This window comes from Eucyclogobius newberryi, unplaced genomic scaffold (genome assembly GCF_026437365.1).
Source record: "Eucyclogobius newberryi isolate DKJ021-1_F unplaced genomic scaffold, fEucNew1.0.hap1 SCAF_5, whole genome shotgun sequence".
Taxonomy (NCBI): domain Eukaryota; kingdom Metazoa; phylum Chordata; class Actinopteri; order Gobiiformes; family Gobiidae; genus Eucyclogobius; species Eucyclogobius newberryi.
The window spans coordinates 24,303,945-24,330,033 of record NW_027316167.1 but is presented as its reverse complement, the minus strand read 5'-3'; the positions used below and the strand labels follow the sequence as shown (position 1 = coordinate 24,330,033).

At 41.5% G+C, this 26,089-nt stretch overlaps 2 protein-coding genes across 3 annotated transcripts in view; one reads left to right on the top strand and one right to left on the bottom strand.

The window, feature by feature from the left end:
- The first annotated feature begins 553 nt into the window (after window positions 1–553).
- On the top strand, window positions 554–1,943 carry LOC140380971 (small EDRK-rich factor 2-like). Of its 2 annotated transcripts, none has more exons than XM_072464966.1 (3): window positions 554–680; window positions 1,346–1,454; window positions 1,567–1,943. In XM_072464966.1, exons 1-3 carry the CDS (start codon window positions 674–676, stop codon window positions 1,637–1,639), a joined length of 189 nt encoding a protein of 62 aa, XP_072321067.1. In that variant the 5' UTR covers window positions 554–673; the 3' UTR covers window positions 1,640–1,943. The 2 variants fall into 2 exon arrangements, with proteins under 2 accessions (XP_072321067.1, XP_072321066.1); XM_072464965.1 differs by having other exon boundaries at window positions 559–705.
- Window positions 1,944–5,208: 3,265 nt separating this feature from the next.
- The window catches only part of sema4ba (sema domain, immunoglobulin domain (Ig), transmembrane domain (TM) and short cytoplasmic domain, (semaphorin) 4Ba), a 45,853-nt gene continuing 24,972 nt past the window's right edge, over window positions 5,209–26,089 (bottom strand). The window contains exons 3-15 of the mRNA XM_072465899.1: window positions 18,908–19,068; window positions 17,668–17,730; window positions 17,266–17,364; window positions 15,918–16,029; window positions 15,474–15,590; window positions 14,828–14,985; window positions 12,258–12,439; window positions 11,754–11,904; window positions 11,460–11,670; window positions 11,260–11,375; window positions 10,347–10,504; window positions 9,737–9,828; window positions 5,209–9,548 (exon numbers count right to left, since the gene is read on the bottom strand). Coding sequence (XP_072322000.1) covers window positions 8,779–9,548; window positions 9,737–9,828; window positions 10,347–10,504; window positions 11,260–11,375; window positions 11,460–11,670; window positions 11,754–11,904; window positions 12,258–12,439; window positions 14,828–14,985; window positions 15,474–15,590; window positions 15,918–16,029; window positions 17,266–17,364; window positions 17,668–17,730; window positions 18,908–19,068 — 2,390 coding nt within the window. The 3' untranslated portion in view covers window positions 5,209–8,778. The remainder of the gene's footprint in view (window positions 9,549–9,736; window positions 9,829–10,346; window positions 10,505–11,259; window positions 11,376–11,459; window positions 11,671–11,753; window positions 11,905–12,257; window positions 12,440–14,827; window positions 14,986–15,473; window positions 15,591–15,917; window positions 16,030–17,265; window positions 17,365–17,667; window positions 17,731–18,907; window positions 19,069–26,089) is intronic.

Sequence of the window (26,089 nt, the reverse complement as noted above, 5' to 3'; positions counted from 1 at the left end):
CAACAACTCATTTATCAAATAATATTCACTGTACACGTAGCAAGCATAACATCAATACACGTTCCAGCACACCACCTCTTCAGATTCCACATGTAAAATCGTTTGGCAAATCCACTTTTTTATATACTGGAATAAAAGCCTGGAATCAATTACCTAGTCATGTACAGAATGCTCAAAATAAGTCTCATTTTAAATCTCTAGTCAAAACCTTTTTATTTGAATGTCTAAATAGCCAGGAATTAAACTTGTATGTATTTTATTAACATGTTTTACATTTCCTTTTTACTTATTATACAAGGACCACAAATAAGTGCTTGTGCTTTTTTGTGTTATCCTGGCTTTTTAAATTGTATTTGCATGTGATTATATATGTTTACAACCATTTGTTTATGTTATGTTTATGTATTACATGCTCATGCACTTTATGGCAAATAAATCAAATCAAAAAATCAAAAGGGGGAAAAAGAAGACCAATAAATCAATAGAAATAGAGCGCACGCGCTTGTCTCCTGCTCGGGGCCGGAGCCTCTGATTGGTCCTGGTCTAACGTGTGTTTCCCTTTTGCCACAGTCGGAGCCACAGCAGCGGCGGTGACTGGAGAGACCAGACGGGAGGACGCGGCCCTTTGGCTGATCTCGTTCGATTCGAGGAGAAATAAGCACCAGTAACTACAATGACCAGTGGGTATCGACATGTGTTCTGGCTGTAAGGCATTTGTGTTCTCTGTAGCTGCATGTTAGACTGCGCTCGTGTCCAGTTTGGCCCGCTTTGCGCTGCGTCGTCGGTGGATCCTGGCTCTTCTCTCAAGCGACCAAAACAAAGTCGCGATTTTGACCCTGTTGCGACTACATAGTTTTGTCTCATTCACATTTTAATTTTCGCGTGTATATAGTACGGCTGTCTACATTTGATACGTGTGTGAAAAGCGTTTTACGTTCGACGAACATGTCAACAGTGAAATGCTAACGCGAGAAGCTAATGCTAGGCGCTAATGCTAAGAGCTAACGGTAGCTTAGGTCTCCAGCCGCGGCCTACAGCGGCTCTCCGGCTAAAGGGACGTGTATGTGGTCATTAGTGAGACATACGTAAATGCTACATCCTTTTTCTATTATATCGTGTTTAAACATTACATTTGAACCCGATCAGACGCTTGTTAAAGGGTTCACGGTGTTGCCTGTCCTCTGTGTGCGTGAAGCGGCTCCACAGCGCCCTCTTGCCACGTTGGCTTGTGTTTTGCCAATGTTTTTTTTTTTTTCTTCTACTTCTGGGAGTAGAATCTAATTCATCTATACAATGCATACAGCTCAATTGAATTATTTTTTTTATTCAACTTTGTGATTCACAGGGGGAAACCAGCGTGAGCTTGCACGCGCAAAGAATGCCAAGAAGCAGACTGACACTGGCAAAGGGAAGAGGAACGAGGACGGGCTGTCTGCTGCGGCTCGCAAGCAGAGGTAAGCGGTGGGAAACGTGTATTGTGCTGTCTCGAAGAATACCCTGTGTCGTCAGGGCTGATCGTTCACTTGTGCTAACCGTACCTCTTCTGTTTTGAACTGTGTCTCTCAGGGATGCTGAAATAATGCAGCAGAAGCAGAAGCAGGCAAACGATCACCCCAAAGGAGAACCCCAGAAGAAGTAGCTCTTATCCGAGCGTTAAACTTGTCTAAATATTTATCAGATTGGATACGTGATCCCAATTTCAAGAATCATGGATCGTACACTCTTCCTTCTACGGCTAATGACATTGCATTTTGGATTAGTAATTTCACGCGCTAAAATGATGTGGCAGTTGTCCAAAGCTGATGCTGCATACACAGGGGCGTCGGCAGCATCAGCTACATGAGAAATTAAACTTGTCGTTGCAATGTGTATACGTAACGTGTGTATTTTTGTACAAAAGCCCCCCTGTTGGTTTCAAATAAAGTGTATCTTTTTAGTTCATACTTTCTTGCCTGGTTTGTGTATAAGCTGGAAAAGGTGGGCACAACATATGACAAGAAGAGAATGACACAAATGACAACATCATTTAATAACTTACAATCGACTGGTGTGGAAGTCAGATTCTGGTTTTCAAATATTCTCTTTTCCCAGTCGTAATAGTGATCAGGTGCAGTGTCTGGTCTGTCCTTAAATCCAAATTCCTCCATTTTTATCGATTCACTTTTTACGGAAACGTATCTGTTCTGGTGGAGTAACAATAATAGATATAGATGTATCTTTTTAAAGTGCCACGTGAGCATGCCCCATGATTTACCGCCAGGTGGCAGTCTTTACCACATTTTCCAGAGATTGAATCACGTAAATTGGCTTTCACTTTGCACGCGATGTTGGCACATGTTGGAGTGACACAGAAAGACAGGAGAGTTAACGTTTAATGGAGCATAGTCTACCTGCTTTAACATACTATGGTATTTCTTTAGACTTTCTTTGAAGGGACAATGTACAGAAGCATTAAGTAAATAATTAAAAGTAATATGCACCAGATTATAGTTGAATGGCCAGTTTCCATCATCAGTAGGCTAACTGATTTACAGGAATAAATTAGATTAAACTAAATTGATTCATTTAATTAAATTAGAACACAAATACAATCCACAGTGCTCACTCTTTGACTCACACACGCTCACAATATCACACGTGACAAGAAATAGGGAAGGAATTTAAAGAGTGGCTCACAACTCCATCTAGTGGTTTAGACTATTCACTGCATTCACTGTAAAGTGACATTTCTCAAGAAAGTTACTTCCAGAGACTTTCAACCAATTCAGCCGTCAACTACAGTGGTGAATGCACCTTTCCAGTTGGCTGCCAACCGCCATTAAAAGTAACACAACAACAACAACAACAACAACAACATTTCTCCATGTTAAAAACATGGAGAAGTGGCTTGCGGATGACTTAAGTGTGTTCATTCAAGTGTAGAAATGAATATAGCTGAGTATATTATGACATAGGCTGCTTGCCTACAGCTTACATACAAATGAAACCCAACACTGCAGCCTAATTGTTTTTGAGGGCTTGGTCATGTTGGAGTGATTTGGTAATAATGAATACTTATTCAGCTTGTTGCCTCTGAAGTGATGAAGCAGATGTGCCTCGCAACCAAAGCTAAAAGTAAATGAGATTTGGTAAGTTATTAAAATATAAGATAGGGCTTTCCATAAACAGTCCTGACAAGCTCAGTAAAATGTATAATAAACACTTATCCCTTACCAGATACATATGATGAAAGGTGCCACATGATTTTTGTGACTCAGGGTTTGTGACGTGCCTATCTCCATGGAGACGTTATTGCTTTGCCTAGAATGTTCCACAGTATGGCATTAAAACTATCTCCATGGAGACAAGCAGGCGGCACCACCAGGCGTAGCTACAGGTCCCTGCTGTGTAGCGGTGACTCTGCTCACAGCAAAACAGCATTTTTGTTGTTTTCCTAGATGTGTCTTAAGCAATGAAAACACATCATTTAATTGCATTACATTGGAATATTCCTGCAAGTGGTAATCCCACCTCCAGAAAAGTTCCATAGTGCACCAAATAACATTGTTGAGCTTTGAACCATGGTTTAACACTCATCAAAAACCTGGAGTTATTTAGCTTCATTGGCGCTGTTTGGATTAATCCTGGTTAGTAAGTCCACTCCCTCTGAGCCTCACAGAAACACTAGACTATAATATACTATGCTATATTCAAAATACCCAGGTTTGGAGAGCTCTGAAGGTCTTCTGCACTGTTTTTAAATCATCACCAGACTCATTCTGAGCTTTTCTGCGTTCACGTCAGGAGAAAGCTGCTGTCAGGTGAAGTGCTAACACACATTTGGATGAAGGAATGCCTCACAGTAATGTGCGCTTTCAGTAGATACACTATTTTAAGTTCTAAAACATGAAATGCCAAAGAAGAGGTACCCAGGAGCATGTTTAAAGGCCAATAACAATACAAATAATACATAAGTGTTCTTTAATTGTTTAATTAACACATGTAAACTAGCACATAGTTTAGATCGGTTTAGTGGTGACAACTCACGAATAGAAAGAAAAACCTGCCAATAATACTTCATGTATATAATAAGTTCAGTTGAGGAGACCTTGTAGTGTTTTTATGTGATGGAGAGTTACAGCCATTAGGTCTACATGAGCGTGTCAAATTGATTATATTTATTTGCAAACTGTTGTATGTTGATGCTATTTTTGTTGTAGTACTGTTGCAGCATAAATTCTTGCATACCTTTGCTTTGCCATCTGGTGTTGACAAAAGGAAAAAGCCTCCCAAGGACACTGTGCAGCATTCTGAAGCTTAAATAATGTAAGCAAAAAAAGTAAAATAACTAATAAAACTAGATTAATGGCATAGCCTACAGACTGAATTGCCAGTACTTAACTTTGTTCACTCTCTGAATTTACTAATTGCAGCCGCTCAGCTGTGGCATTCTTCTCACTGAGTGGGTAAATGTCATAACACATTTAGAAAAGACTTGCCTATAGTTTATAAATACCCCTTATACCACTATAGCATGCTCTTGCTGTCAGCTGTATCACCACAGCCAGACATGTTACATACTCTGTTGCATATGTTCCTATTGGCAAAAAGAACAAAAATGGGAATTACTTATTTGAGACATTTTACATATACTTTATTTTTCCCTTGAGAGAAAGATAAATTAATCCTTTGCGTTTGACCACTGCCTTGGGGGTAACCGGTCAGGAGCAGCGAGCAGCTGAAGTACAACCATCTGAGGCCCATAAACAGATCTTGTGCTCAGCTTGCTCCAGACTTCTCGGAGGAAACACATTCAGACATGGGGAGAACATGCAAACTCCTCACAGAAGTAGAACCCACAGCCTTCTCGCAAAGTGTTGCCGTGTAATGATGTGTATTTTATTCACCGTTTTATTGTCTGTCCTGTTAAAATGTTTAAGTCCAGACAAGCAATGATAGAGGATAGATGTGGTCCAAAACGACAAGGAAAACAATTGGGTTAAACGTGTTTCCAGATGTCCCTTTTCCACAGAGAACAGATTTAGTACCCTGTGTAATACTGTGTATAAATCAGACAAAAATACATCATTTAAGTATTCGATGCTATTTGATGATTAATTATCAAGTTAGCAAAAAATTTGTTCATAGTGTGAAAAGATTAACCACATTCATGTCTTTGATGTAACATAAGACATACTATTGCTCACTGGACAAAATAATATCAGAATACATCATGTTATGTATTTCATAATTCATTTATTTTAAAAAATTAAAATAAAGTGCTTTTTATGTACATTATAATAAAAACAACAGTCACAACCTCAATGATACAAAAAATACAATTCACAATGTTATTTGTACACAAATGAAAGAAAAATCATGCAGGCAAGACCACATTTGTCGAGTTTCAGTCTACTATAAGCTTATGGTGTTTTCTGAGGCAAAGCGGTTGGTTCAGGAGTTGTACTTATCTGACTAATGTACAGTACAACTCAAGTATGGGATTTCTTTTTTTTTGGGTGTAAATAAATGAAAAGAAAATTATACATGTCAGAGCATGATTTGCCTACTTGAACCACTGTAGGAGGTGAAGTGTTTGCAGTACAATCACTGGCCATTTTATCAGGTATACCAAGTTGTCAAAAACATCCAACATGATGCGATTGTAACCGTTCAAATCTCATTTGAATGAATTATAAAGCATAGTTCCGTAAAGGAAAATTACAAAGTTAGGCCATTGGTGTCCAAAGTCAAAAAGGACAATGGTTGTTTTGAGGGGGAAAAAGACAAAATTGTTACTCAAATAGTGATTTAAGGAGTTGTCCAATCCAGCACAAGCATGGTGTTCCTAATTAAGTGGCCAGTGTGTGCATACCATAGTCGATTACATTCATGTCAAGCGCTTTTACCGAGAAGCCACTCAAAATAAAGCATCTTGTAAAATCATGGTTTGCTTTTCTTAAATAATAAAAACATATCATCAATAAATAACACCATCTAATATATAACAATATTTACCTTTTGGTATTTTGTCACTGTTAAGGTCCAAAGGTAGTATACGTCTGCTTTTGAATGCACCATCAGTTGTTGCTAATACTGAAGCCTCAAAGGTTCTAATGTCCCATGTTGTCCAAAAGCAAAAGCAGCAAAGAAGAAGAAGAGGCATGATGGAGGGCAGCTCCCGGTCTGCACAGTTATGGGTGAGGCTGTACATCTGTTGACCCGTCTTGTGTTATGTTTTGGGCTTATAGGTTTGGCCCCCGGAGGCCTACAATCACCATGTATGTGTATGTTGGAGAGGTCTTTGCAGTGGAAAAGGTGGGCACGTGGAACACACCTTAAGGCAGAACAACTGTTTTTCTAAAAGGCGATTGGAAAATTAAAATGCTTTTGAAGGTCATTGCTTTTCATCTACTAAAGCAGGTCATGGAGATCAGAAAGACAAGTTTAGACTAATAACTGACCCAGGATAAATGCAGAATATTGTATTATCTACTGCAAATGCAACCTTTGTAGTCTCTGTGCTGGTCCCAAGCAAGTAATGCAGAGTGGGCGTTTGGTATACGGTGCAATAGGCCAAATTAATAAGCCAATAATCACTACATGCTATAGCAGGAGAAAGTAAAAGTTGAAAAAAATGTTTCGAAACCAATCGCCAGGCAAAGGTTACTTATCGGTTTTAAAACACTACCAGTTATTAAAGTTCTTCTGCTTTAAGATGTCTCGTCCAATGCGCAAGAGGAAAAATGCAAGCTGAAGTAGGCAATAAAAGCACTATGGAGGAAAAAAGGAAGAAAAACAACAGTATCAGCAGTGTTCACTCTAGTTTCAAAAGTATCTCTACAACACATCTTGCACAAGGTCCCTTAAAACACACAATAAGAACCACATTGTATTTACACAACAAAAAAGATAGATAGAAAAATCACACTGAGAATGCTGTGCAATTACTTGGTCATCTTGTAGCAGTTACATAGCATGTTGTCACCTGCGCGGTGTCTTAATGGCAAATTTCTGTACAGTATACTACATTAGATACTGTTCGGTTTTACGATGGATACAGCGAATTGGTGCCATTATGTCTCTGTAGGCGTCTAAATGTAGTTTTGATTATGTTTACAATACTGACTTGTTTTACGTCTTTGGAAAGATCTGCTAGGTATTAGGTCTAGGGTGCAGTGTGTGTGAATGACCGCACTGGTCCCTGTACAATTCTATTTGAAGAAATGGTTTCCGTAGCAGCCAGACACGCTCTCAGTAGTTGTTTGGATTTCATTTTGCTGAAATGTGCAAACGCAGACACCCTGATAACTTGTGCTTTCACATTAGGCTGATGCGTTGACTTGAGCACAGTGAATGCCATCTACAGAAGTGTAACCTGGGGATTATATTGAGCTTAATATACAGCTCTGTGCATCTACATGATTAACAGTGCATCTGCAGTCTGGACAAGAGATCACAAAATATTATTCAATTGTTAACACAGCGGCAGTTGAAATACATCATTTCTATCACCTTTTCACTGAGCTTTTAAGCATTAAACAGCAAACGGATGACATTTTGTTAGTGCTTGTTGAGCTCGAAAGTACCCATAATTCACTAGTAACACTAAAAAGTCAAGGATTTGTCATTTGTCATCTGACAACCATACGACGTGGTCATACAGTATTTTCTTTTGGCCCTTTTTCCATTTCAATGTCCATCAGTCTGTTATTGTGTTAAAAGCTAACAGTCTAGAGAAGTCCCCATGCACTTCACATTTGCTTATTATTAGTGCTGTGATTAGTCAGTGAAACTTAAGACTTAAGTTTCCATTGCTATGTGCTCTTCAACACTGAGTAATGCCAACAGAAAGCATGATGTGTTGTGGTTGGTACAGGACGGATGGCACTATTGCATTAGGTAAGACAATCAAGAGTATTTTTGGCACTTGGCACGGGATGAATCAGTGCTATTCTGATGGTACAGATGTGGAGTCCCCTTTATCCTTGGCGCCGTCACAGACATAAAAAAAAAAAGCCTTCTTTTTCTGGTCTTACTTTTAGCCAGAATAGTATCTCGCTCAGTCACTCTGGCCGATTGTTCCATGTGAAATGAACGGACCTCAGAACAGCCACTGGCATTGAGGAAATGCGTGTCCATAACGTGGCATAAAGTGGTTAAATGAGTTCGTTCTGGACCAGCAGTCGCCGACATCTAGCAGTCCGTTACATTTTTGCTCCCAATGAAAATGTCGCTTCTCTCCATGCATTTTTAGTTCATAACATCCAAATGTCTTCTATGTGGTGGAATAGATGGTTTTGTTTTTACCTCTAAAACTGAAATGCGTCACTTCTACAAATAGCTTCTCCCGTATGCAGACAAATGCACTACTGAAAATGTCCAGGGCGTAGTTTTGAAAGTAAAACTAAAATCAAGAGAGACTGCCTATCACTGATATTGAATAATTTAATGACATCCGAAGGTACTATGAGTTCTGCCCACTTCTCTGTCCATTTTTTACATTCACCACCAGTGGCCATGACATAAGGGCGATGACGTCTTGTGGCCCGGGCTCAAACTGTGCTGCACCTTTCTTTTCTTTTTTTTTTTCAGTCCCAGAGTAACCCGGACCATCCGCTGGCTTTGGAGTGGAAATGGTTTAATGAAATGACCTTCACGATAATCACAGAATGACGATGGATGAAATAAAACATACGCTGTGATGTAGGAGGCTGTCGGCTTTTCCTCTCCCTGCTTGTTTGGCCTGTATCCCCCGCGAAGACACAAGGCTGGCGTTTTGACACAAACCGTGCTCTTTCATACAATAGAGTCCTTTATCTCCGAGCCTAGCCTTACTCTGGGCCGTGGGCAGGTTGGGGAGTATTCGACGTGGCTCTCTTTTGCGCTGAGCGGCCTTCTGTCAGACGCCTCCGAGAAGCTCTTGCTGTTGTCCGGCGAGGACTCGTGCGTGGGCGTGCTGCAGATATAGTTGTCGTTCAGTGTCTGGTAGCCCTTATGATCAGACGTGGAAACGGGAATAGTGTTGCCGTTCAGAGGGAGGCTCTCCGTGGGCTTTCCGACTATTCTGGGCTTCTTTTGCTGCATGTTGGGACACTCTCCCTGCTTCAGCATCGACTTCATGTGGTCTCGGTTTCTGTAAATGACGAACAGCGAGAAGACGACCAGGGAAAAGGCCAGCAGGGCGCAGACCACTATGAGTTCATTCCAGTAGGTTTTGGTGTGCACTTGCTCGGAGCGGGACTGACCGGGGAGGATGATGGTTTCCTCCTGTTCCACGTGAGGCGTTCGCGAGTGTCCGAACAGGGTGGTGCTCTCCTGACGTGGCTCGGCTCTCACGCAGTAATTTGCCAACAGCTGACGGAAGCCCTCCTCCTCGGACCAGCACTCGTAGGTCTCCATCTTGTCCACTTGGGCCACCACCACTAGGTTTCCTTCTGGGGTTGCATACAAGGACTGGCTGGCGCTGTCACTGTAATGCCACTTCCTACGTGCCAAATTGGAGCGCAGTTTACAAGGCAGGACTCGAAACGTGTTGGCTGGGATAGTGACGAACTGGCAGCGGCCACCTAAAGAAGAAATATTTTTTACAAGAAAGGATTAGTTTGCGGTACAGTAAAAGGATTACATCTTAATTTTGCACAATTGCCGTTTTCTTCGCTACATGTTTTGCAACGGTACGTGTCTATTTGCGCTGACAACACACTGAGCTGATGCGCTGTAATTAAAGATCTGAGTGTACAAATAACACACTCACGAGAAGCTGCTGGTCTGGCAGATCTGACACTGGGGGATGTCTTGTTACAAATGGCTGAAGTATCGGCCTCCTCCACGTCTTGCTGCCAGTGGCTAAGACAAACAAAACAAATGTGTTAGCGGGGCCAAATAAGAGACACTTTAACAAAGTCTTTCATCTCGTTTTAGTGTACAGATGTCTTTGTGACTAAGGCAATAATGTTCTGCCAGAGACTACCTGTTCAAACACATGATTGGGAGTCACGTAAAGCGGCCTTAAAAAGGTACACTTTGTGAGTTTTCTGCCACCTATCACATGGGAATGTTCCACAGTACGACATGAAGATCTGTGGAGAGGCGAGTGCGACCCTGCTCACAGTAAAAATGCATGTTTTTCAAGGTATTTCTGAACAATAAAGGCATCTGTAATTAAATAAATGCAAAATTGATACATTTAATGCCGTACTGTGGAACATTTCAGAGAGCCTTTAATGATAACAAGATTTTTACATACAGGAAAAAATAAGCAGTACATTAAATACATTAAGTCATGTATTTTAATATTTGCATGTAGTAGTATTCACATTTTGCCCTTTCTTTGACATTGCTTCTTCTTTCTAATGTGGGCTTACCTATCCGGTGGTGCCATCCTGACATCCCGACACATCCTCCCTGTCCAGGCGCAGTAGGGGTCTCTGGACAGGACACACTCTCCACAGCTCACATAGTTGGAGCAGTTCGCCACGGCAACCTCCACCAGTCCAGAGTGGGACGAAACAAACAATAGCCCCTTCACAGAGAGAAACGCAAGACACAAAACAAGATCAAACCAACTTTCCATACTACAATAATTACTGAGAATAAACACAAAACTTCAAGCTATCCTGAGGTCTAATTTAAGCCAGCTGTTCTCCCATTTGAAACCACCAGTGTAATTTGATTATAGGGGACATATGGCAACCATATTGATGAAGTCAGTGGCTGTCACATGGCAGGCGCACAGTCTCTCCAATAGCACTGACATTCACAATTGCATTTTACCTGCAGGCATGATGAAACTAAAATAAATATGTTTCTCATAATGCGTCTATATTTAACACATCTTGCCCTGCAGTACGTCAGACAATCTTCACGGACAGGATTTAGGCTTTCATATCCCTATTTGGAGCTAAGAATACACTTGGTCTTTATTAGTGTTACATAATGTTAGATCAGATTGGTTTGGGCAAATGGCAGAGGCAGAGACCATTATCTAATAAGAAGAGGGAGGTAATGAAATTTAGATCTGGGTAAAATGCCAGAGTGGGTCATAAACATTATTTCAAACACAGGACTGTAAGTTAAGTTAAGTAAAAAAGCCAGCAGCAAAAATAAGTAAATTAAAAAATTATAAAATTAGTGGGAAATTATAAAATTATAAATAAATAGTGCATTTATACTCCTCCTTAGTTTTTCATACTTAGAAACGTTCATACATATTTTTATCATCATATATTTACAGGATTTAATACATGTACGTATACATTTGTGATAATAATAGTTTACCCTTTGTGGATCAAGTTCAATGTGCTGCACAGGCTGCGGCTCAGGAAACAGAACCATCTCTTCAATGATGTGCATCTTATCATTGGCGTTTATGGCTTTATGGAGCTTCCCGTCATCTGGACACCACAGGGAAACATTTTAGTGGATGCAAGCGATAGTAACAAAGTTTGCGAGTTACTCAACCTTGAATAAAAATGTACCTGTTCCAATAAAGAGGACGTCATAAGCCCTTTCAATGCCCTGGATCTTGTGCACCGCAATCTGTGAGTAGCGCACATTTCGTTTGAGTAGGAGAGGGGAACTGCGGATCACGCTGTCCATAAGGAAATGGTCCTTGACAAAGTTAAGTACTTTGTCCGGCATGTGCAGTGACGACTGGATGCCCATTTGCCTGGCATGGTTGGTTACACACTGAGTAGAAGCAAATTAAAAAAGAAAAAAATCAGATTGGATTCACTCAGTTTGATAAAGATGCACGACAGAATCATACATACTGCCCCAGGACGAGGTTCAGGTACGGGATGGTTGTAGGTGTACCACTGCTGGGTCTCCCTGTTGACCTCACGGTAGCGTCCGCTGAAAGCTCGTTCCACTTGGGCCATTGTGAAGGCGCACACCGCAGAACTGCCCGACGCCCCTTTGTACCTGACCGGAGTAAAATCAGGTCAGTGTTTTGTTCTGCGCAGTCAATTCTATCACAAAGAACAAACATCTCATCGTACAACATCTACAAACCTTGTAAGATTTACATGAAAAACAAGGAGATTTACAAGATTACCGGACCACAGGTGGGTTTAAGTTTATTACAGCAACATCCAGAGAATCCGAAGAAGGACAGGCAAACTTTAAACTACTATGTACAGATTTAGTTCAAGTTAGGTCAGTGATGCCTTGGTTGTACATGTGCACTTTGTATGTTAACTTGAGTCATAACACTGCTTTTAAATCCTGAACTATACGCAGCGTGGCTAAGTGCATCTGTGCATGTGATCTCTTACCACTGAGAGGTGAAGACGCCATAGAAGACTGTGCTCTCCCAGCTGTCCCCCGAGGGCTTTAGGACAAACATGTCTTGGATGATGTTAAAGGGAAATCCATCATCAGGGAGGGAACACAGGAGTTGAGCCTTTAGAAAGGTGGTCCACTTCTTCTGCAGCACACGCTCTCCACCTTTATCACCCTAAAAACAAAAAACACAGAAGGGCAAATTTACAAAAGCAGCCCATGATACATTGCCACATTGGAGTTTGCTAGCTGTGATTACACTCCTGAAGATTGGAGAGCACAATCAACTGTACATTCTTCAGGAAATCTGCCATAAAAGCCTTCTTTTCAAACCCTGAAAGGAGGAAGTGTCTATTTGTTTGGGCACGTGTACAGCTTTAGGTAGTCACTTATCACAGATGTTTTATTTATATTAGTATTTATTTATTTTACATCTGCTATGAAAAGCTTTTTATTAAAGTAGTTGCATCACAAGTTCTCAGAGGAAAGAGGAACAAGACCAAAACAAGTGGTCTCACCCACTCTCTGGATAATACTTTGGCTCCAAACACCAAGAGCTGCTCCTCCAAATCGCGGCTGGAGGAGGGACACATCTTGGAGCAGATCATAAAATGCAAACGAGTGTATCCTCCCCTAACCATCATCTGGCACCATCTCACGGGAGGGACTGATGCAGGGTCTAGAAGCCAATTACCAGCCCGTGGTAGTAGTAGCCTGTGTCCACATAATGAGAAGCGCACATTCCTGCTCCCTCAGCTGTCCACTGCTATTGTTGCCCTGGTCCACTGCACAGCTTGTACTCTCAAACACAGCAGCGACCACTCCCCAAAAAAACTGCCCCATGAAAATATCCCACAAGCTGTTACCACGTCGGCTTCATATTAGACCTTAAGGGATTGAACGCACATCAGCTGTAACTGTATGTGTGACGAAAAATAAGCAAATTAGGTATACAAGTGGTGGCCTTCATTGTTACTACACATTACAGTCCCCTCAGCGTCCACACCTGAATAAACAAAAGAAAAGGGGGAGCAGTCGAAAAAGGAGGGGAAGAGATAGGCCCGGGTAAAGACAACATCGCAGAAGCTGAATCGCAAAACAGTAGTTAAAGCGACATAAAAGACAATACAAGACCTTGATTTATCATCTTTCACATGAAAATAAAGCTCCGGTTAAGAAAATGTTCGTCCAGATGAAATAACACATTCGAGCTGTCACAAATATTGAAAATTAAACCACATTTTAAAATATTTGGCATGTGTCAGGGAATAAAAAGGGAGTAAGTGCTGGGCCCGCAGTTTGGGAGGGGCCCCGTTACCTAATCTCACTGTATACAGGGTGTGCTCGCTCTCATAGAAAAGAGGGATAATATTTTGACTGGGTGAAAGGGATGTGAAAATTGTGAAAAACAGAAAGCGACGCATTTGTAGAAGTATAAAAATAAAAATAAAATGTAAGCTACTCTTTAGCTACTACCCTTCTCAAACTTAACATAGAAGCACAAGTAGCCCATTTGTACATGTGTGGGCTCTTTATGCAGTTAATTATGCACTGGTGTAGGGACAACACCACCTGCAGCACTTGTCCCCAGAGCGGCCACTAAAAGACCCCTGTCAGTAAAACGGCACCATGCCACATCACAGGAAAATAAAGGATCTCTATAGAGGAGCAAAGGCCATTCCTCTGTCTCTATTGCACAGTTCATCTGCAGCGAGTTGCCACAGTCTGCGCGCCTCTCCGTCAATGGCTGCCATATATAGCGGCCCAGTAGGTGCTTCAGTGGCTAGAAGAGGTGTCGCGGCGCACGGAGCCAAAGCATTGCAGGACTAAATCATTACGCTGTCACTTAAGATTACATGCTGTCCCACCGATTACTCACATTACTGCCTCTGTGAACAAGACGCAGTCGGGGAAGGATGCTGCAAGGGTGTGTATCAAGCCGTCTTATACTTTTAATTGATCTCATGACAGGTGAAATGAGATAAGGCTCCAGAGGTGATTACACGGTGTGCTCGACCAAAGTAAAGTTAAAGTTTGAGAGGAAGGAATGTTCAAATTATCAAGGAGAACTCTGCAAGGTGCGTGCTCTGCCAGAAACGGACTATACAGTATAGTAAAGGAAAAGCATTTCATATTGCTGGGATGCACCCTTGAATACTAATAATGCCTGCAAAAGCTAAAGTGCTGTGGACGGGCTAAGAGCTGGAGGGATGGATGAGTGCAACCGACATTGTGAGGCAGATCGGAGAAAAGGGGAGAGGACATTGGAGAGGGATACGACTCGGGAAGGGGAGGAGCAAGGAGCAGAGGATGTCGGGCGAATGGAAAAGTCTGATGTAAACATGTTTGTATAGAAAGAGAAGTGACAATGCCAGTGTACATAGCATGTATCAGAGTATGACATGCATAAAAATACTGCTGAACATGCTCAGACAAGGGAGCGTCCCGTCTCTCCTGGAGCTTATTGTATCCGGATTAAGGAGTGGAAACTTAAGCCTCGTTCTGTCTGTAACTTTTGCTTTGCCTTCTTGCGTAAGGACCTCGAACCAACCCCAGGACTTACTTTACACACGCGAGCGATCCTCGACACAATGGTGTTGTCGAAGAAGTCGAATTCCTTCCCCGCCTCGCTGAAGAAAAAATAGATCTTGTCATCGTCTCCGACAGGGTTCCCCACCGGCTGACTCTCCTCAATGTACGCCGAACCCACAAAGACTGGATCTGTCGAGAAAACAGAACGAGCAAACTTACACACTGCTTTACAAAAAACAGGTCAGACAATAGCGGTCACATACATTTGAACACGTTGGAAATTGAAAGTGCGTTTGGTTCAAAAAAAGCCCAAATACATTTAATTAAGTCTACCAAACATGTACAATACTACGATAGCCTTAATGTTGATATTCTACTTTTATATCTGTTTGAGATGCTACCTTTAATCAAACGCAGATGCATCATGAGTGCAGCACGAATTACCTACAGATCAAAAGACAAGAGGCCTCCTAATTGCAGAATCTGGCTCGCCGTGGAAACCCAGTGGCTGTGGTTGTTTTGATGTGCATGTGCTTCCAGTGATAGGACAAAATCTCCACAATCTGAGGGAGCTGAGCGTCGCTAATGATCGCTGCACATTTGGGCTTATCAGCTTGGTTGGCTACATAATGGAAGATGTGAACAGAGAGTCATCTGATGGAATCCAGGCTCTTTACCTTGGAGCCATTTTAAAGAGTTTTCGGTCTTTAGTGCTGCTGTCTGGCCCAAACTCTTGTAAATGACTGGCTCGTTCCCCTGGAAGTTACTGACTGTGCCGGTGTACAGCTCTCCATCTGCAAACAAGAGCATTGTCTTTAGAAAAAGCAATGAACGTCTCTCAATGTAAAAGCTTATCTTGAGTGAAGGATTAGACAAACCATTTCTCCCACTCAATTATTGACTAATTGCTTGTTAAAGCAGTGGAACACAAACAGCGTACAGCTATTTATCAAAAGGACATTGCAGATAAACAACATCAGCAGGCACATGATGACTCATTACACAATCAAAAGGCACAGAAACATCAAAGATCAAGAGACGGCCAAGCTTATTTTCGAGAACATCCATCAGCACGATGAGAGTTGATCTGTGCTTGAAGTCACCAGGTGAACGTCACTTACCAACAATGATGGCGGTGGATTTGTACTCTGGGTTAAACGGGCAACGACTGCGCCCATCCTCAGTCATCACCTCCCCAACGTCGTCTCGCTCCAATGTGAACGACGTTGTGTTCTGGAAACAAACAGAAACAGGAAGAGTCCAATTGAACTGTGCTTACTTTATGAGAAAGCAAACAGAAGATGCATATGTTTAAATTAAAGGGATTCAAGGGCAAGACTACAGTGAGGTTAAAAAGTCCCGGTAAATTTATTTAGCAACATTGTGTTACTTTACTGTACTAACAGTATTTTAGCTTTTACCTCCTTTAATACCCCTCCTCTCAAGTCCAGCATGTTGTGATTGGCCCACTGTTTATCTTCTGGCTCTTGTCTCACCCGATATGTTATAGGAGTCCTCACAAAAAGTAAGTACATTATCTGTTTCTTTTTAGTATCTCACAGAAAATTATGCACCACCAGATGCACAGTGGTTAATGTATGACTGTTTGGGAATCAATGTGTACAGGACACACTTGGCCATGACCCTCAGGGGCTGAATGATTCAATTAAAATGTATTTTCATCAACGTTTATTTTTTTATTTTTTCAGTAAAGCTTGTACTGTTTATTTTCCCATTGTTCTTCTTCTGGATTATTTACTGTATCCTTCTGGCTAAGTGTCTTGTTACACAGCTTGTCTCTCCCTCTGGGACTCTATTAATAAGAGCTGCATAAATAAAGCAATTATTAATGAAAATATTACACAGCCCCAGTGCTGTCTGGTCACAAGGAATGGGCCTTTTTGTTTAGAGGACACTGACACACATTTATTTCTGAATGCTTGGTAAATCTTTATAGCTCAATATGCCGGCCTCGATCCTCTTCAGTTCACACAGCACTAATATAAGCACAACCTGCATTTGTCTCTGAGGGAGTGTGTAAACAGACTGATGTCCTGATACATAAAAGACACGTACGGTTCTGGACAGAATCAAACGCCAACTGCTCGGAATTCAAGTTCAGGGCCTGATGTTCTGCCAAGACTTCTTCCATCAATGTTATTCTTTTTGTTGTGACGTAAAGTGAAAGTTAAAGCACGTCTTTAAGAGCTGAGCTGCCGCCAAGCTCGATTGCCCCCTATCTCTGAAATCGATGTAGTCCTGCTGCTACCATCACTCTGGGTGCTAAACAAACAGCTGTCTGACTCAGAGGACACCATGGAGACACTGTACCCCCTGTAGTCAAGTCTGGCTTAAACGCCTCGACAAGATTTAGCTGCGCTGGGCTGACAACGGAATTTAAGGATGACACGTTAAACGAAGTCATTTCTGAATACATAAAAACACGAGACGAGTAGGAGTATTACTTACAATGTAGGCGCAGATGGGACTAAAGGCGTAGGTGCCACACACGTAGAGATGAGTGCTGTTGAGCCGCAGCAGGATTTTGATATAGTTGAAGCAATCAGTCTGGATAAGAAAATACAGGGTGAGTGAGTATATGTGATGTTTTACCGCACATACAGTCTAGATTAGAACCTGTTGAGTACAAAATTAAGACATATCATTTGTCTACTCGACTTTGAAAAACAGTCGAGTGGAAGAGCACATATAACTAACAGAAGCTTGTAGCCCCGGGATACAGCAGCTGGCATGACAACGAGGTAAGTCCCCCTGCTCTCTGCATGGATCTGTGCCTGGTATTGTACTGCACGCTGCACAAAGGCTCTGTACTTTACTTACAGCGTATTCACAAGACTGTGGGCTTCTCACCTGTAAACTCTTTCCTTTGAAGCTGCACTCTTCTCTCTTTCCAATGGGAGTTCCCCACGTCAGCTGGAGGCAGTAAGAAGAATGAAAAACTATGAAAACAAACTTAAAACGGCTACTCTGCTGCCTGTGTTTGAGTCGCAGTATTCCATTACTAACATTAGCAAAGTGGAAAGTTCATACATTTAAGTTAGTTGATAGTTGAAGAAAATGTGTCTGCTGTTTGGTTACAGTCTGACACCTGTGGATCATCGTTTAATATTTTAGTCATTTAAATATTGCTCTAAAATGACACAAAATAAACAAAAATGACACAAGAGAAACAAGTTGACTTCAGCAGACGCTTTGTGTACCAAAATGAGAGAAAGAGTACTGCAAATTTGAGCTCAATAAAAGCGCAGTTACATGGCTCAAATTGCAAGCACAAGTACAGCTGCAAAAGTGTACTTAAGTACTAAGTACACATGAAAAATACTACCCAGACTATTAGTTACAAGTTACTTTTTTATGCAATAAAAAATTGGAAAAATAGTCTTAATTTAGTCCTTTTATACAACAATTTGCATATTCTTTGAGGTCTGGTTAAGCAGAACAGGTGATGTTTTGAGTGTTTGTGGCTGTGGAAAGTAGCAGATACGGCCATGAGACAACTGTGAATAAGGCCGATCGCTGCTGTACTCTATAGTAGTATAGTATTTGTAATTGCCGGTAGTTACTTTGTACCCCTTCAAAATGCTACACTGCTGCTACGTGTACCACAGTTTAAATTAAAAACAGCCATAGGTGTGTACAGGGGATAGGGGAAAATAAAAATGTTTGGAGCAATAGTGTCTTAAATCAATAGAAGAAAGATTACTCATAGTTATTACTCATGAACCCCTCTAAATACAAGTGTGTAAACGATGAAGAGCAACATTTATATTGGGTAAAAGCTCTTAAAAGTGGATTTTATTTCACGTTTGTTAACAATTTGAGGGACAATTAAGTTCCAAACATTTCGGTAAAAAAGTTGTAATGGTATTTGTGCCATAAACTTCATAATAAATATGTCTGGAGCAATATTATGCAGTACTGTAGATGTTGAATACCTGATGTTTTCTGCATTATGAAAACCAATTTGATTTTCTTATTTTACTAAAGATTCTGAGCTCTTCTACCACCTCTATAAGGGATTAGAAATCATGTCTGAGAAATACAGAGTTTAGCAGCTACAGCTTTTCGTGTGCATGGAGCATTTCCTCACATTCTTCTGCAGGCTGGCCTTGCTGATATTGGAGAGGCTGAGTGCAAACAGTGCTTCTCTGGCCCCGACGTACAGCATGTCATCTTCCTGGCTCAGCAACAGTGTGGTGTAATTGAAGACTCCGGCTGCTGAGAATCTGTTGGTTAACCTCTCCTTTGTATCTAAAACAACAGGAAAAACACACAGTCGGGGGGTTATCCTCACAGACAAGGAGCGGGGCATAAATACAGAGCGAATGCAGGACGTGTCGGATAGAAATATAGCTGATATATACTGCAAGCCATTTTAACAGCCAATACACTTTACGTTAATCACAACCACAATATATACGACTCTGGCTCACACTATGTACAGTAATAATTGCATGCTCGGTGCAATAGTGGCCGACTATTCAGTGATGTGTGATTGAGTCACTTCCTGTGCTTTTGCCGACTTTAGGTTTGACAGAACTGGCAGCGAGGTTGAAGCCACTCAGTCCTAAATCTTCTCTCGAGAGCTTATGGCCAACCCTTTTCAAAAAGATCTTTAAAGGAGTGGACCACAAGTCAGTTTTTCCAGCTCTCAATTGCTGCTCCACTGGATAGTGTTTGAGCTGAAGTCCAAATTTAAATGAACACATTCCTGCTGTCGAGGTATTTCCCTTTAACAATACAGCAATTCATATGGTCATCAACAACAGCTTTTGACTGCTTTCAAAAGGGTTTGATTGATTACTAGAAGGGAGTGGAATGCAAACGGGAATTTGGGGATTATCTAAAGTAATTCCAATGTTATCTTATATTTCAATCAATATATGAAAGCCACTTGGCACTAAAATATATGCGTCAACTGTTGTCCTACTTAAGCATTTTTTTTAATTAATCTATTTCCCCCTGAGTCCAAACAAATTCAAAAGCATGTCAACATTGTTCTCATGCCAAAGCACCGAAGGGTCATGGACACTCTTCGCTTGTCCAAATAAGATTACTTGGTCGTAAACATAGATATTTGCCGTAAAACAGTTCCCAACTATTCCCCGTCTATAACTAAATTCAAACTCTGATATGGGGCAGTGTTTATCTCCAGCACACCAGGTGGTACATCGGACCATAATGCGAATGGCGCCAGTAAACGACAACACACACACAACCTAAACATTTTTAATACGCTCACAAACAAATAGATCTCACACTTGAGGCACTTTAGCAGATCACAGTTTCTTCTCATGTAAAAACACAGCTGGTAAAACGGCCTCTTGTCCAAAATAATCTGATTTTAGGCCTTTTTCCACATCAGCAACCCTCAACCTCTTAAAAAAAAAAAACAGTGACATCTGTAATTAATGATGGAAAGAGAAAGTAATGAAGGAAAAAAAAAAAAAGACTATTGTCAAAATGTCATTCTTCGGTCAGGAGGCAGAACTCAATTAAAATAAAGAATCTGCTTTATTTCAAGGTAGATTAAGGTTTCCGATGTCTTTAACGATCATTTAGGGAGCTATACGTGGTCCCTCTGGATCCCGGACAAAAGAGTGCCGTCCCCTCGTCTCTACAGGGAGACGCATCGCAGCCCAACTGTCACTGATCCCCAGGGTTTTGGCCATTGACGTGCACCAAAAGAGCAGCCATCCCTCAGCATATTAAAAGTCACTGACATAAATCACGGTGACATCTTCTTAGACAGACAATGGAATAACGAGGCGAGGAGAACAAACTCGTGAAACTTTTTGCGCAGAATGCAGCCGAGGCCGTTTGCTGGGGGAGGCGGGGGCTCCTGGAGTCATAAGTGGGAGTTGTGGTAACTGGGAAGTCTGGACCGAGGCAATGACCTTTAGGAAAACAGTTTGGAGGAGATGATGCAGGAGGTTAGCGCTCTGTCAAGCAGCAGTAATGGGAGGACAAAAACAAGAATGTGTTTTTGTCGTTTGATTGGAATGCGCTCGTAGGATAGATGCGGCTAAACGGGACATCAAAATGCGTAAATGTAAAGTACGCCCCTAAATTGAAGTTGTAGAAAGGATTCACTTTTTTAAAAATAATTATAAACTGCGTGTATCTGTGATGCTGATTTTTTTAGCCTAATTTCCTCATTTTCGAGTCACAGCTGAGGACCAACTGAGAAAAGCACAAGGAGAAACTGGACAATATCAGGCCAATACCAATATCTGGAAGAACTGTAATTGCAGTAGTTGATGCAGTAGAACAGTAGAATTATAGATGTATATACACCCATATATAGACCCAAATATATAAGAGTTTAAAATGTAGTATTTATATTATTCTAGTTTTCAACCTGAGGCCACCGGACACCACTCTCAAGACGTTTAACTCCATCCGACCTTCAACCTCTGTTAATACTGAACAATTTGCACCTATCATCAATATGGCAGCTTAATGGCCAGCAGGAACAAGCACAAAGTAGGCACAAATTACCTCCAATCTTTAAAGCACATCTGCTGCTGCTGGAGTTGAACCTCTGTGCTTGGGAAATTGACTGAAGACCAATTTAGAAGCCTTTAAAAGATTAATTGTTTCAGGATGGAAAGGCCGTTGGGAGAACAAGGCCTGAATTGACTGTGATTATCTACAGCTACATTGTGACATCACAGCAAGTAATTAGCAGAGAATCAATTTTGGCTCTTTATATACTTAAGGAATTAAATAAAAAGAAGAAATATGACACGAGAACACTTGAAATGACAATATGAACTTTTTCCCCCCATCCAAATTACACTTGCATTCCTTGCACCTGTCTCGACGTACAGCCTTGTATGTTAAGCACAACAGGATGGGGTCACGGCCTTGGTAGAGGTCGAGGCTTTCTGAATTCTTCATGTTTACAATCCTATTTTTGGTCGTCTATGTGTAGGGCAACTTTCCAAAGCTCCCATGGAGAATTCCATCTTATAGCCCATAGTAAAACTTGCTAATAGTTCTTCCACTGCTGCTTTTGGCAGGACTAAACCTTGTGTAATGTAGCATGCAGATACAAAAGACTGCTCTTGAGGGTGCATCAATAAAATTTATGTCCCCGTCACATAAATTTGAGTTTATAGCTTTTTAATATCCCCTTGCTCAATCCATATGTTTTATCTAAAGATTGAAACAGATTTTAGATATCAAGCTACTTTGAGACACGGCAAGATCGCACAAGTCGTGATTTAAGTTTTCTAAATCACCACTGAGCCAACTAAGATGTCATAAGAGCACGCCAGCCTGCAGCCAGAGCATCATATTTTAACCACAACAAAGCAGCGACTATACTACCTTATTTCCCAGGGTTTAATGGTACTTATAGGGTGTGTCCTTCGATTGGCAGCTTCACCGATGAGTGCAAGCCAAGACACTCCTGTAAACACAGCCCAGATTTACTCAGCAGCACTCAGCCAAGTCACAAGACGAGGGGGCACCGGGGACAAATGCAGCTTACTGCGGGCGGGCGGATACAAATCAAAAGAAAAGGAGAGTGCTGCATGGCTGATAACAATCTCACACTCAGCCCGGTTTATCTGGAGATGCAACACACAATTTCATCTGGAAAAATTGAGAGAAAAACATCGCTATCTGCTGCTGTGCCCGTCATTCATGCAATACATTGGAACGGCTCCACAGTTTTCTGTTCGACATGATTTGACAACAGTCTTGATAACAGCGCTGTAGATTGTGACAGAGGGAGACAGAAGTCACTTGAAGGTCATCGCACTAGTGCTCCAGCTGCCAGAAGGCTAAGCATGATGCTCATTTCATTTATTGCTCCATTGCAAACAATAGCACAGTGTTGCTCTACCTTTTTGCACCGTGTTGTAAAAGTGAAAGGATTTGCCAATAGTCTATGGGACATCTCATTGGTCCCCTACTTTGGGCCTGTGGGGGTACATTCATGATTCTCTCAGTCACAATTCACGCATATATTTTGTAAGCCTTGTTAAATATTTTACTTGATTTGGTCAGACCAGACGAGGTTGAGGCCAACCACAGCATTGCAGTGCGAGTCACATAAATGATACAGACACAAATACAATCTCTCACTATGGGCAATATCAATCCATGCATTTTCAAGTGACTATTGTTAAGTCTTCCTACACAAGCATATTCATTAAGGTATAAATAAAATAACTGACAGCATTTTGCAACAGAGAGCATCTGAAAATATTTAACAACGTTGCAAAACAAAATGCAGGAATCCCATATGATGCTTTGATGGGTATTTAGTATACAAGTAAAACAAGTATTACAATTTAAAATGTATTGTAAACTGCAATATTGATCTAAGACCACTTAATAACAAAGCGTTCCATTGACAAAAGCCTTCATGATGACATATCACAGTATAAAGCAGCAGATTTTTGAACCCTACATGTGTGACCCAGAGTCCGAAAATATCACACAGCTGCAGGTAAACACGGAGCAGTGGGCGGAGATGGGGGGTAGGTAAAAACAGACATTTTCAGAGCACTCAAGCCCCGAATGCAGTTAGCTAATGTTGAGTGAAGTCCATTATAACACGCTAAAAGGTCTTAACAGTAGATTTGACATAATTCTGTCCCCTTTAAGAGCAGCACTTATGGTGTTGGAGTGATGGGCCGGGCACCAGCGTCTCACAGATGTGTCGTAATCACAGCCAATGATGGTGTGACTGCTGCTGCTGGTGAAGGCTGCTCCTCTCAGATAATAACCAGGCCAAAACCCAATGTTTCTGCTATGTGCGGATTAGGCAGAAAAAAGGTGTTAATGGTAGCACGTGACGGCATGTGCAGACAGGGCTTAGTGCCAGCCCCAAAAAACACACCAAATGACTGAGGTTTACAGAAAAGTATGTGTTTGTACAGTGCAAACAGTCACAAAGAAATGAATGCGTCGACTATGAGCCCCCCGAACGCACATGCCTTACACAACAAACAACAAGGGGCCGCACAGACGATACGTGGTGCTCTGTAATTATTGGCTCTTCGGTATCATCTCCGTGCACTCTGATCGGGCACGGGGCCACGCAACATGCACGCTAAACACGGCATCACTGAAAAGCACTTCAGCAGGACTCTGGGGCCCTTAAAGGCGTATCGTGCAAATACTGTATACAACTTTACTACAGCAAATGCCCCGGGGTAGGGGTAAGTCTGTACAAATAAGCAAATTTTAATAGAATTGGACTATGTTTAAAGACCTGTTTCAACACACGGGATGCTCCAAACATTTTAAGGGGCTTTTTATTTTAACGGTCTTTCTTCTGCCAGTCAGTAAAAGCATGTTTAATTGATGAAGAGTTCAGATTTGAGTAATAAACTGGATTTTCTTCCAATGGCACTGATTAAAAGGTTTGTCGTGTGCATATAAATAATCCAGAAAGCTATTTTATTTAAGAAAAAAGGATTGCAATGGATCAATATGAGGAAACACGTTTTCATATTTTATCTTTATGCAATACCACCCAGCCCTAATTACAAGCATTGTACGGTATTTACACTTGATCATCTCATTCATGCCCAGTTCAGTGCTTATGTTAATCTGAGCCTGCTTTATCTGGTAAAAATAGAGACTGCAGTCATCACATATTCCTCGTTTAGCCCTATAAGACGTTTGCAGCAGTCTAATATGATACAATTCACTCATCCACAATTCTACACAGTCATGCCTGTGCTTGTCGGGTCCCATTTTTCAATCCCCCATCCCCGTTTGATTCAGGTTCTATACGAGAGGGTTGTCTTGGCGCTCTCAGCAGCACAAATATATAACAGCTTTCTTTGCAGCTCAGGCGACATGTACACCACAATTTTTGATTTATGCTCACAGCCTGTTTAGTTTGCACGCTTGTCAATTTTTAGGTCGCCAGTGGATTGGCCTGCACTAGAGGCATTGAGTGAACTCACTTTGACTTGCATGTGCGATGGAGCTGCAAGTGCTGCCACTGTACACATACTGTCCACTTTGTGTGGGGCCTTCTCTGAAGAGGACTTTGAAACAACAGCAAGCTACACTAGAGCCGGAGCTAAGCATGTCACAATATCACATTTTAGTGTTACGATTACTGTGAGCGGAAATATCACCATTTTACAATTATTCAGTTCTGCTGATGGTTCAGTTCAGTTCTTCTGCAACACATGATTCCATAAACTAATAGTCTATTAAAGAACAAAACATGTAAATAAACCATTTTGGAAATAATGGCCTCAAACTTAAGTAACAAACTGCAAAGAGCCCAGTATCAGTGGAAGTGACAGTAAAAATGTAGTGAGAAATAACATACTGGATAAAAACCAGGAACGCTCAGCTTAAATGAGAGATACATGAAACAGCTGCTTTGAAATGATTAAAGTTCTGAATTGTTGGCTGAAAACAAGAGCAAAGTATTTCCTAAGATAATAATAGTCATATTTTTATCTTTGTGGAGAGGTCTGTGCATGAAATTAAATTGTGTGTTCTGCATTAGATTCAAACACTGACCACTCAAACTAATTACTGGTGTTTATTCAACATGCAGTATGCCATTTCTCCAACAAACCAATTTGTTTCCAGAAAGCAAAAATGTACATTAACTGTTAGAAAACACAATTATCATAGACCAAAAACACTATCATATGTTGCCGTCTACAAAGCCAGTGCTTCTGCCTAACAATGCGTCACGCCGCATTCCTCCGTCTGTCTTAATTACCAACTTCACTGTAACTTCTAGCTACCTGCCATTTTCTTCAAATCAAATGTTACTGATTGAAATCGCTCAGACTGGACTTTTCTGTACATTCCCTGGAGCGTGTAAGCACTGAACCCATTAGAGGCTCTGAAAACAGACTGATGTGTGGTAATTACAGAGGATTGTGGCGGCTGTTACGGTGCTATATGCAGCCACTTGTGAGTGCCACCTCGGCTGGAAGCCGCGCTGCACTTGTGTTTCAGTATCAGTGGGCGTGTCCTTGCTTGTGGTTTTTGAGGCGTGCATTGGAGCGTGTCTAAAACCTCACGAGTATTTGGACCTGACCCCTCACTACTCGCTGCTCCTCCTCTGCAGTCCTGCGCCACAATCCACACACTGCCAAGGTCGTGGGATTAGCATGCATGAGAGAGGGCACACAATAATCACCAAATGTAAAGCAAACAGCGATGGGAGAGGGCACGGTGTGTGGAGCTCAGACAGCATGCTCTGCAGAGCTGCTGCCCTGAGAAAAGGAGTTTCAGGGGTTTAAGCCACTAGACATTTTTGTATTATTGA